Below are 12,824 nucleotides of genomic sequence, written 5' to 3' on the forward strand. Positions count from 1 at the left end.
TCACACTAGGGGTATGGTTGTGTGTGTGCGTAATGATGGTTAGTAAAGAGGAATGGATAGTGGCAGTTAGTGTGATATGGAATTGTGTACAACACAACACACTAGGGGTATGGTTGTGTGTGTGAGTGATGATGGTTAGTAAAGAGGAATGGATGGTGGCAGTTAGTGTGATATGGAATTGTGTACAGCACAAACACTGTCCTGGATCACACCGGGGGTTTAGTTGTGTGTGTTAGTGATGATGGTTCGTAAAGAAGAATGGATGGTGGCAGTTAGTGTGATATGGAATTGTGTACAGCACAAACACTGTCCTGGATCACACTAGAGGTATGGTTGTGTGTGTGCGTAATGATGGTTAGTAAAGAGGAATGGATAGTGGCAGTTAGTGTGATATGGAATTGTGTACAACACAAACACTGTCCTGGATCACACTAGGGGTATGGTTGTGTGTGTGAGTGATGATGGTTAGTAAAGAGGAATGGATGGTGGCAGTTAGTGTGATATGGAATTGTGTACAGCACAAACACTGTCCTGGATCACACCGGGGGTTTAGTTGTGTGTGTTAGTGATGATGGTCGTAAAGAGGAATGGATGGTGGCAGTTAGTGTGATATGGAATTGTGTACAGCACAAACACTGTCCTGGATCACACTAGGGGTATGGTTGTGTGTGTGCGTAATGATGGTTAGTAAAGAGGAGTGGATAGTGGCAGTTAGTGTGATATGGAATTGTGTACAACACAACACACTAGGGGTATGGTTGTGTGTGTGAGTGATGATGGTTAGTAAAGAGGAATGGATGGTGGCAGTTAGTGTGATATGGAATTGTGTACAGCACAAACACTGTCCTGGATCACACTAGGGGTATGGTTGTGTGTGTGCGTAATGATGGTTAGTAAAGAGGAATGGATAGTGGCAGTTAGTGTGATATGGAATTGTGTACAACACAAACACTGTCCTGGATCACACTAGGGGTATGGTTGTGTGTGTGCGTAATGATGGTTAGTAAAGAGGAATGGATGGTGGCAGTTAGTGTGATATGGAATTGTGTACAGCACAAACACTGTCCTGGATCACACTAGGGGTATGGTTGTGTGTGTGCGTAATGATGGTTAGTAAAGAGGAATGGATGGTGGCAGTTAGTGTGATATGGAATTGTGTACAGCACAAACACTGTCCTGGATCACACCAGGGGTATGGTTGTGTGTGTGCGTAATGATGGTTAGTAAAGAGGAATGGATGGTGGCAGTTAGTGTGATATGGATTTGTCTACAGCACAAACACTGTCCTGGATCACACTAGGGGTATGGTTGTGTGTGTGCGTAATGATGGTTAGTAAAGAGGAATGGATAGTGGCAGTTAGTGTGATATGGAATTGTGTACAACACAACACACTAGGGGTATGGTTGTGTGTGTGAGTGATGATGGTTAGTAAAGAGGAATGGATGGTGGCAGTTAGTGTGATATGGAATTGTGTACAGCACAAACACTGTCCTGGATCACACTAGGGGTATGGTTGTGTGTGTGCGTAATGATGGTTAGTAAAGAGGAATGGATGGTGGCAGTTAGTGTGATATGGAATTGTGTACAGCACAAACGCTGTCCTAGATCACACCGGGGGTATAGTTGTGTGTGTGAGTGATGATGGTCAGTAAAGAGGAATGGATGGTGGCAGTTAGTGTGATATGGAATTGTGTACAGCACAAACACTGTCCTAGATCACACCGGGGGTATAGTTGTGTGTGTGAGTGATGATGGTCAGTAAAGAGGAATGGATGGTGGCAGTTAGTGTGATATGGAATTGTGTACAGCACAAACGCTGTCCTAGATCACACCGGGGGTATAGTTGTGTGTGTGAGTGATGATGGTCAGTAAAGAGGAATGGATGGTGGCAGTTAGTGTGATATGGAATTGTGTACAGCACAAACACTGTCCTAGATCACACCGGGGGTATAGTTGTGTGTGTGAGTGATGATGGTCAGTAAAGAGGAATGGATGGTGGCAGTTAGTGTGATATGGAATTGTGTACAGCACAAACGCTGTCCTAGATCACACCGGGGGTATAGTTGTGTGTGTGAGTGATGATGGTCAGTAAAGAGGAATGGATGGTGGCAGTTAGTGTGATATGGAATTGTGTACAGCACAAACACTGTCCTAGATCACACCGGGGGTATAGTTGTGTGTGTGAGTGATGATGGTCAGTAAAGAGGAATGGATGGTGGCAGTTAGTGTGATATGGAATTGTGTACAGCACAAACACTGTCCTAGATCACACCGGGGGTATAGTTGTGTGTGTGAGTGATGATGGTCAGTAAAGAGGAATGGATGGTGGCAGTTAGTGTGGTGTGGAATTGTGTACAGCACAAACACTGTCCTGGATCACACCGGGGGTATAGTTGTGTGTGTGAGTGATGATGGTCGTAAAGAGGAATGGATGGTGGCAGTTAGTGTGATATGGAATTGTGTACAGCACAAACGCTGTCCTGGATCATATTGAGTTGCCTGTTCTAATTAGTTTTTAGGTAACTTAAGTGGTTCACTTGTTTATTTTATCAGAACAAATGTATATAGTTAATATTGTTATTGAACTTGATAAGTCAGCTATGAAGAAAGTCTTTAAGTATAAATCGCTTAGTGTAAAGCATCACTTTTTACCGTCATAATCTCAAAAATTTATTCCGAATAAAGAAATGTTTTTGTTTCACAAAAGAGCTTAGGACTGAAGAGGTTGCAGGTTCGACCTCTTGTAATTGTCTTCACATTTCTTAATTTTGTTTGCATTGTGACTGTGTGATAAAACAATAAATGTCAAGTAGTTTCAATGTTGAGTACGAGAACTATCCAAAAGTTAACTATGTTTTTGTGTAGCAAGGGAAGTACACAAGGGTACACCTTTATTGTACATTACTGAATAAAGGATTTCTGACTTCTGAAGGGTAGAATGACTGTCAATTTCATTCCTTGCGCTTAGGACATTTTGAGGTATTTCTTATTTATTCGTGATATATATTCCACCCCTACATTATAGGAATAAGAATTTTGCTGTTATAATTAACACCTAACACCTAAACCAATACTATTAAGAGATGGCATCTTAAGGTCACCAATACTTTCTAACTGATGGACCACAGTTTATATATTTTCCCATCCCTTATAATCGCTTATTTTTGGTAAAACTGTTGGAATATCACTTAAGATACTTTCCCCTTTCTAGTAGTCCTCTATTTGGGTACCACTGTTAGAATATCACTCGGATACTTTTTACCAGTTCTCTATTTGAGTACCGCTGTTGAAATATCACTTGGAAACTTTCTACCAGTTCTCTATTTGGGTACCACTGTTAAAATATCATTTGGATACTTCCCACTGTCTAATAATTCTCTATTTGGATACCGCTGTTGGAATATCATTCGGATGCTTTTTACCAGTTCTCTATTTGGGTACCGCTGTTGGAATATCATTCTGATACTTTCCAATGTCTAATAGTTTTCTATTTGGATAACATAGTTAGGATATCACTCGGGTGCTTTCTACCAGTTATTTATTTGGGTACTGCTGTTGAAATATCACTCGGATACTTTCTACCAGTTCTCTATATGGGTACCGCTGTTGAAATATCACTTGGATACTTTCCACTGTCTAATAGTTCTCTATTTGGGTACTGCTGTTGAAATATCACTCGGATACTTTCTACCAGTTCTCTATATGGGTACCGCTGTTGAAATATCACTCGGATACTTTCTACCAGTTCTCTATATGGGTACTGCTGTTGAAATATCACTAGGATACTTTCTACTATCTAATAGTTTTCTTTTTTGGTGATGTTGTTTGGATATCACTCGGGTATTTTCTACCAGTTCTCTATTCGGGAACAGCTATGATTCGTGTACTCTCTTCTGTGTAATAGTTTTTTTATTTTGGTAACGAGGTAAATTGTCTTTGTTTGTATACTTGTGTACAGTAATAACTTTTAGCCAATCTTATAACTACTTTTTCCTCTAACCTAATTAAATGTTCTTGCATAGCTCTCAAAAAATGGCAGTGCTCTCATGTGTCTTCTTTTATTACACAGAAACAAAAGTTTCTATATGGATAATACTTGTACAAACCTATTATAATTTAGTCTGCTCAGATTTCTTGTTACATATAAATATGTTTTTCCCAACATAATTTATTTGTTAGAAATAAAATATTCATGTTAAAAAGAACATTTACGAATCCCTTGGATAGGATAAGATGATTAGTATTCCATTTCTCAGATATACGTTGTAGTTAAAAATTTTAAATGTGTACGCACATCTAAATATATGCCTCCACATTTTTAACCGTGAATTCTAATTATTATTTATAAAATTACATTGATGTAAAATATTTTGGGGTCAAGAGAAAGGCTGAACAGTTTAAAGGTTAAGTTACAGTATAAAGTATAAAAAACCGTTTAAGTTTTTAACTTGATACAAAAATATTTTTAAGTTGTTCGCTCATTCATGTTTTATTCATTTTTACAATATGTCTCTGTAACAATAAATGCGGCAATCACAAAATTCAAAATCAACAATGTCACCCTCTGCAATACTCTGAGAGACTACTTATTTTTGTACTTGTCGTGGTTGTGATTATATTTAACAATGTGGAGTGTCGTCGATAAGCTGGATGGATCTTGCACTCTATGTTACGTACCCTGTATGTATTGTACATGGTGTCATTACGTTTAAGTTCACCGGAGCTGTGATGTGTGGCTGGACCACTTATGTTATGTTATGTGTGTTACATTAAATGTATCACGATATAGCATTTGCGTTTATTTATTCATCCTGTCTTCTCCTGTGTTCGGTATATTAAGTTTAATAAACTTGTGTCAGTTTTGTGTAAAGAGGAATATGCCATTTAGTTTATGAGTTTTCTAGCATTTCCTTCAGACACCACTACATTGTATAACCGATTATTATATATTACTAATTTTTTTAAATTTACAAATTAAAAAAAAAAAAAAATACTAAGATTTATTATAAGGCTCAGGACGACTTGATGTAATTTTAGGTATATTTAAAAAACAAATTCTACCTCTTGCAATCGGAATCATTTTGCAACTTTCAAAAATTCTTTCCTATGTTTACGTTTTATAATCCCTGTATACCCAGGTAAATATTTCTGTAAGGTCACTATCGTAATTTTGAAGTATCAGAACTAATTCTTATATATTTTTTTTATAGAGATCGGCATTTACAGCAAACGAATGACATGATAATTATTATTGTTGATATTTCACAATGTACTTCATGTACTAGTAAACTAGAATGCTGTCACTAGACTACAGATGATGTTAGTTGGTTATGCACACTATCTGCCAGAACCGTTGTTGCTTACATAAGTCTCTCTTTCCCGAGTTTATTTGGTATTGATAACTTAAGTAAATTTTTGCCATTAAGTCAGAAATTCTTTTACTGTTTTATTTAAGTTTTTTAGCTATTTTTCTTATAATACAGGTCAGAAATTAGTAAAACACCAATAAGGACTCTTTTGGATGCTATAAAACTCGCCTGTTAAAGTAAATGTGAATTTGCCAGCATTTTAAGGTTCTCAGCAGGCACAAACAACACATTTTTTGTTCCTCTGTTTTTTTTTCTGAAAAATAAAATAATGTGTAAGCTGTACATATTTTTTATTTGTAATAAATCTGGCTCTATATCGTATATTTTGGATTTTTATTTGAGTGAATTCAGTAAAATTCTATGCTATGCTACATGTGCAAAATATTAAACAAAGTTTTTTTACAGTTAATATCTTTTTAAAATGCAATGATGAGTAATTGTAATTATTGATTTATTATTCTGTAGCTTTGCAGAAAAACAGGTATTTCATAAATTACAATTTGTTAATTGTTCTGTACTTAGTATTTAGTTTTAACATAGAAATGTGTAGCAGTACAGGTAAATATAGTCAGCACTGGGAGGGTCTGTATGGGTAGTAATCTACACTGATGAACATGAATACAACACTGGTGGGGTTTCATCCTTGAGAAAGGTTTCATAAATGTGTATTGTACAGTATACAATAATATTACAAACATATAATTAATATTGTTATCCTTGCGCTGTAATATACATTTGACATGTTGTCCAGTAATTGCTGTTAAAGTGATGTAACCTTTATTACAAATGAACCTACAACACATATGTACACTAGCTTGGCATTAGCTGGACCTCCTGAAAGTATTGAACCATATCAGACTTCAAACTCTCATGTTTGGGTGTAATATCGTACATGTTGAACATAGAACTTATATTGGTTTCTTATTGTAATCACTGTACTGAAAAATTACAACCAATTATCATAGATTAAGGTTCAAGTACATTTTTATATACTTTTTTATGGCTGTTCAAATTTGTATTTTTGTATTGCCGTACTACTTGTACTGTACTTGCATGTAGGGTTTGTCATCTGTAACTTGTGCGACTTTGTCTCGAGAACAACAATCGCAGATAGTATTTCATGTCTTATGTTAATAATTAGCAGTAGGATCGACAGAAAGAAAAGCCATGTTAATTTAATCTGTAAGTTAAATTATACTGCGGTCATATGATACTTTTATCGACTAACAACTTTTTATTAATGAAGAAAAGATATACTGTAGTTTTAGAACGATGTAATAATCTAATTTTTACCAGTGTTGTATCATCAGTGTTGTAATATAATTTAAGTGTACCTAAAATTTTTTAAATAAGTACAAAGAAAACTGGTATTTACATTTTTCAGTAGCTATTTTAAAATTGAAAGTTTTACCGCTGATATCTTACGTTAAATGATAGCAAGCTTGAAAGGTTATCTCCTCTGTTTTCAAGAGCTCTTATGATTGTCTGTAAATTGTTTTTGGCAAGTTGCCTCGTGTGAGTGAGTCGGCATCCAGCCAAAACACTTGTTCAATCTTCCTCTATTGAATTTCCTCTGTGCGTTCTTACATTTATGCTGTTCGATCGTTCCTTTTATTTCATGAGCGGTTGTTCATGTTTGTATTTGTTTGCTACGTCAATAAACTATTATATTCTTCAGTACAATAATTATTGTTGAATGATATTGATTAATGCTTAATCCCTTTGAGGTTTTACTCAGATAAGCTGATGTAGTTCTTAGTTTCTTTCCAGACTTGTGCTGAGTAATGAACTTTATATTATTTCATAGCAGAATCTGATATGAAAGGTGGTGATAATATCATATTATGAAAATAAAAATCATCCTTTTTATTTGTCATACCTTGTAATGATAAATAAATATTATGTCATATCCTACTTTTTCCAATACAATAAAACAAAAACTATCCCATATTTGTTTTTGAAAAAGTTATGAATTATTTTGTGGAACACTACTCAAATACCAAATATACAAGACTTGGTTAGAAAACATTAAAACTCAGTTATACAGATAATTACTTTATGAACTATGGTAAGATTATTCCTATGTATATAAGAACAATAAGAAAGATGCATACACATAAATTAAGGTCATAAAATAAAAATTTTTAGTTTCACTTCATCTTTTATAAAATTTTTGAGAATATTAGTATGTAGTAAATTTAAAAAATGTGTTATAGAAAAGCTTTTTTATATATATATGTGTGTGTGTATATATATATATATATATATATATATATATATATATATATATATATATAAACATATCAAATATATATATATATATATATAAAGCTTTTAAATAGGATTTGATATTGTTGTCATACACGTTCACAAAAGTAATACGTAATCTTCATTTTAAATCTTTGTGAGATAAACAAGAATATTTTCATTTACGCTTGTTTCAGGAAATATTTATTTTTTATTAATGATAATTTCTTAATATATACGGAAAATATGTTATTTCATCAAGTATGCTGTATTTATTGATTTTATGTATTTAAGTGAAAAAATGAATCAATTGGGATGTTTTGTACTCAACAAGAAATGAAGCTGAGACATGAAAGTATATCGCAAGTAGACCTGGAGTAAACGGTTTCTTCTTTCAAAACTTAAATGAAGATTCTGCAATACGCAGGGAAGAAAGCCTCAATACCAGAACATAGTGAACATTTATTGATAAGTTGTTATCTTCTTCTAACGTAGTAGCAGAATTCTCATCAATATACTACTATTTTTTTATTTTTTAGAAATAAATTTCTATGGTGTTAATATTGTTAATAAAGCAAAATAAAAACCACAAATAAGCACATGTTTTGTATGTTTCTTGTCATGGTATAGAAACTCAGATTGTAAATATTGATTAATTATTGAAAAATAAAGTTATCATGTATATGAATGATAAGTCAGAAATTTTGCTTTGAATATGTCGTATCAAAAAGAGTAGAAAATATTAAAGTTGTTCAGTAATTCATAAATAAATTTTAACACACTCACTGTATTGGTATTTGTGTTGATAACCTTGTAATAAGAACATTACTAAGGTCTGATGCATTTAACAGCATATTCTCTTGTATGACCACAGTTAGGGACAGTGGTATTATCTGCTTATGATAGTTACTTGTAATGTAACGGAGTGTTGCAGTAACGTCTTATATTACGTGTACGATTTTAATGCTACTTATAAATTTTAATTATCATGAAAATTGTAGTTTAAGTTTTCTCTATAATGGTTTACATTTAATATAATTCATTATATTAAATACTATTCAAAGTGTAGTGTGATAGATTTTGAAACAGTAGACACATTTATTTATTGATTTATTTTTTAAGAATTGTATTAGAGTAACATATTATTAAAAAATAGGAGGGTTATCCAGAAAGTAGATTACGTTTCGCTCTGTAGCCGCTAGGGGCAGGACTATCACAGCCATTTTCACATCAGGGCGTTTCTCTGTTCAGTGGCTATCCAGTTGTGCTAGTGAGAGGTGTGGTTTTTGTTGGCTAAGCACAATAAACCAATTGAGATTTATCACCAGCTCTGTGAAGTATATGGGAATGATGTGCCTCAGTGGTGCATTAGGTTTAATTAAAGATTGGTGAACTAATGTGCATGATGACAAACGCTCAAGCATTGTGACCGATGAAATTGTCTCTATAGTGTGATGATGATTGCAGATTGAAGAAGACCATCGATTTACAATAATATAACTCTCACTTAGTTTTCTTCAAATTTCAAGGGATTTGTTATATGAAATTGTTATGCAGAAATTAGTGCAGAGGGTATGACTAAGGCTATGGGAGGCTGGTTGAAGTCTCAGATGGCAGAATTCTATTATGCTGGAATTTCAAAACTAGTTCATCACTATAATAAGTACTTAAATTTATATGGTGACTATGACGAAAAATAGTATTTTTGTGTCACTTTTTGTTAATGTATATAATACAATTTTTTTCTTGTACTTTGTATTTTATTTATATCAAAACATTATCTACTTTCTGGATAGCCCTTGTATACTGTAAAATGAACTGTTATACATTTGTATTTTGGTATATGAGTAAAATTTTATCTTATACTTTTGCACAATTATTACATCTGGAACTGAATTTGTTAAGGCAACCAATGATATGATGCTTACTTTGAAAAAGTTGAATTTAAAAATTAAGCGTATGTACAATTTCACTCAGTACAAACAAACGTTTTTAGTCTAAGAATACAAGAATACACAAACCTGTCTAAAAATTGTTTACTTATTACGATTAGGCTTCAGTGTCATAGACAAATGATAAAAAAGTAAAATTTTCACCACGATTAAAATATATATATACAATAAAACAAGAAATAAAAATGTATATACATACGACAAAAACTATGTAAACTGTTGGACTGTGGTTCCACCCTCCTCCCATAATAGATGTACAATAGTTGAGATTTGCATTAATATAGTTACAACATTCACTGTTTGAAAGTCTCATGGTCGCTCTATAGGAATTCAGATTGTAGTGTAAGAGAAAGCATTAGAAATTATATCTATGATTAAAATAGTAAAGTATCAGAGTTCTGAATATCTCATTTTTCCAAAATATTTTAACTATAACATTCGTAAATAGTAAAAGCCAAATTTTGATTGGTTCCAGGAACGAAGGATGGCGAGGGTTTTACAAAGGTTTAATTCCGAATCTGACCCGCGTGGTGCCGGCGACCATGGTAACGTTTGTCACCTACGAGAATGTCTCAAGATATTTGTTGAGCTTCCGGACGTCAGATATTAATATCTCATAACTCTTGTCTATCTTAGTTCTGCCGATTAGCTTTACCATCCTTCCAACCGATGAGGAAGAAAGAAACTTACCGTAAATGTTGTAGCTTTTAGTTGCTAAGCATTAGACAAAAAATTTTAAAATGTTCTTTTTATTAGGTTGCCAGTTATTCTACTAAGGTATAATTTATTAAAGAAATAAGTTATGTCATCCCATATAATTAAAATATTTTATAATTTTAATAAAAAAACATGTTTTGAGTTGAAAGTTTAAAATTTTGAAGATTTTAATTGGATGAATATGCCCAGTTCCATTTAATGGTCACATCAGGACCGTTTTTACAAAATTGCCATCACAGTTCACCAATTAGGCGTTTGATAAAATTTCCGCCTCAGATAAAGTTACTGTAACAGATGGCTTGCCAAACATTACGTGAGCAAGTGTTGTTTATTTCACGTACAAAGCAATCGCCATATTTTAAAACAGCTCATAATATGTTAAAGATTTTTTTCTGAAGTTATTTAATCAACTAATAATTGTTAAAATATTGTATGGACATTATTTTAATAGTATAAAAATAAGTTTGCTATAAGTAACACCACACAATATAATTTATGAAATCAAATTGTTGCCAGAATTACAAAAGAGTTTATTAGTTAATTAACAACGAGAGCGCACAAACTGTACATTGCAAAGTGTTATTTTGTTACAAGTAAATGGTGACACTAATGGTGTTTATTTGTTTCTTTATTTCAGAATGTATAACCATTTGTGGTTGTTATTTTTAATGAATATTTGTCAATTAATTATTTATGAATTTAATAGTATTAATTAAGAGAGGACCTTTATGTGTTCAATTTGAGACGATTGTCAAAGACAATTCATTACTGAAGTTCAGCCGCTACATACACAAATGTGTTTTACATTTTATTACTCAAGCTAATTACTTAAACTAAAAAGTATGGATTTTTTTTTAAGAATTGAGTAGGGAAACAATGGACATTTCAACATGTGTCCAACATAATGTGTGTTTTTCTATTTCATATATGCTCAGATTATTGTCCCGAAAATATTGTTAATTTGTTGTGTTTAAATTAATACCGTACTTTCACCATCTTAAGCTTTGTCAGTTTTCAACAGATCTGAGTGAAAAGCTTTTTCAACCTTGAGAATAGCAGTCTAGGACATAGAGAAAGCTTAAATTTAGGGTTCTTAATGTTATTATTATTGTTACTAAATTCATCTTGCCCAAAACTTAAAGGTAGAATACTATTTTAGAATGTTGGATTACAGAACAGTTGTACCGGTATTCCAAGATCAACAAACAGCCACACTAGGCCTAGTGTTATTTAGTAACAATGACTTGGTAAATCTTCAAACTTACTTAAGTTCCTATTGTGCTCTTGTCAACATCAACTTATAGTTGAGCATTCTGTAAAATAAACATCTTTTTCCTTAGTACACCTACACTACTTAAATGTAATATGTCTTTATTAGTCAGGTTTTGAAGTATTAACTTTATTATAAATTTGATCTGGCTCTATATACGTTTAAATAATGTGTGTGATTCAAATAGATAAAATAATTCTATAAGATTTGCTATAATTACTATACTTTGTAGGTTATACAAAAATCATGTTTATTTTTCAATGGACATATTTTTACTTATCTTGGTGTCTAATTTCTTATATTATACATATATAAAACATTGTATTTTTGGGATTATTTTTTCAGTGTTATGATAATGTTTCTGAAAAGGAAAAAATTGGTAGTTAAATATTTATTTTACTTAAATAAATGTATGTTGCATGTGCTTTTTCTCTCTGTTTGTGGATATATTTTCAAGATCATTTGTAATGAGTAATTAATTGTACCATTCGCTTTTAATAAATTAAATTGTTGTGTTAATTTGGTTTTAACTCCTTTATTGCCGATCTCTTTTTAGTGTGGTTCGCATTTTCCAAGAAATATTTTCTGAAAAATAAGACTTATTTAATAACCAAATGTAAGTAATTAGTTTTAATAAAAATACATGTAAAAAGTCAAAACTATTATATTTTAGTATACATATAGTTACTTATTATTCTATTATAATTTTTGAGTGTGTATAACAACATATATGTGACATATTCATAGAGAATAATCTTGTGTCAAGTACAATATACATCACTTGCTATCGAGTGTTTAGTAATTCTCCTTCCGAGTAAAACCATCGTTAAAATACATAGGTTTTTGTTCAAACAGTTAGAGATAAGCTTAAATAATGCTGAATGAATTATTACTGATTCCATAGTGTTATAATTTTCAAAGTAATTATGACATATGGAATACAATCAGATAGAAGGAAGATGGAGATTTTATCAATTTTCAAACACATCAACGATCAATCCAGTAACTACAATATTTTGTGCATCAGATACTTAAATCTGCCTTTTCCAAATCCAAATTGATAATCAGTAAATAAAAGGAATGTTTTAATGTTGTGTATTATTTGTAAATCTAAGATTGACGTGTTTACTGCGTTCTTTTGGTACTTTTTTCATATTGTGACGAGTCACTGACTCATAAAGATGCATTATGTCTTTGTTGTTTGAATCACCAATAATGACATATGGAATATAATCAGCTAGAAGGTAAAAAAGGAAGATAGAGGTTTT

General features: G+C 32.3%; 1 protein-coding gene across 1 annotated transcript in view; it reads left to right on the plus strand.

Annotated features, from left to right (window-relative positions):
• LOC124363247 (mitochondrial folate transporter/carrier) overlaps positions 1-12,075 on the plus strand; it is a 51,646-nt gene extending 39,571 nt beyond the window's left edge. The window contains exon 7 of the mRNA XM_046818425.1: positions 10,045-12,075. Coding sequence (XP_046674381.1) covers positions 10,045-10,189 — 145 coding nt within the window. The 3' untranslated portion in view covers positions 10,190-12,075. The remainder of the gene's footprint in view (positions 1-10,044) is intronic.
• Positions 12,076-12,824: the final 749 nt, after the last annotated feature.

Source organism: Homalodisca vitripennis, chromosome 5 (assembly GCF_021130785.1).
Source record: "Homalodisca vitripennis isolate AUS2020 chromosome 5, UT_GWSS_2.1, whole genome shotgun sequence".
NCBI classification, from domain to species: Eukaryota; Metazoa; Arthropoda; class Insecta; order Hemiptera; family Cicadellidae; genus Homalodisca; species Homalodisca vitripennis.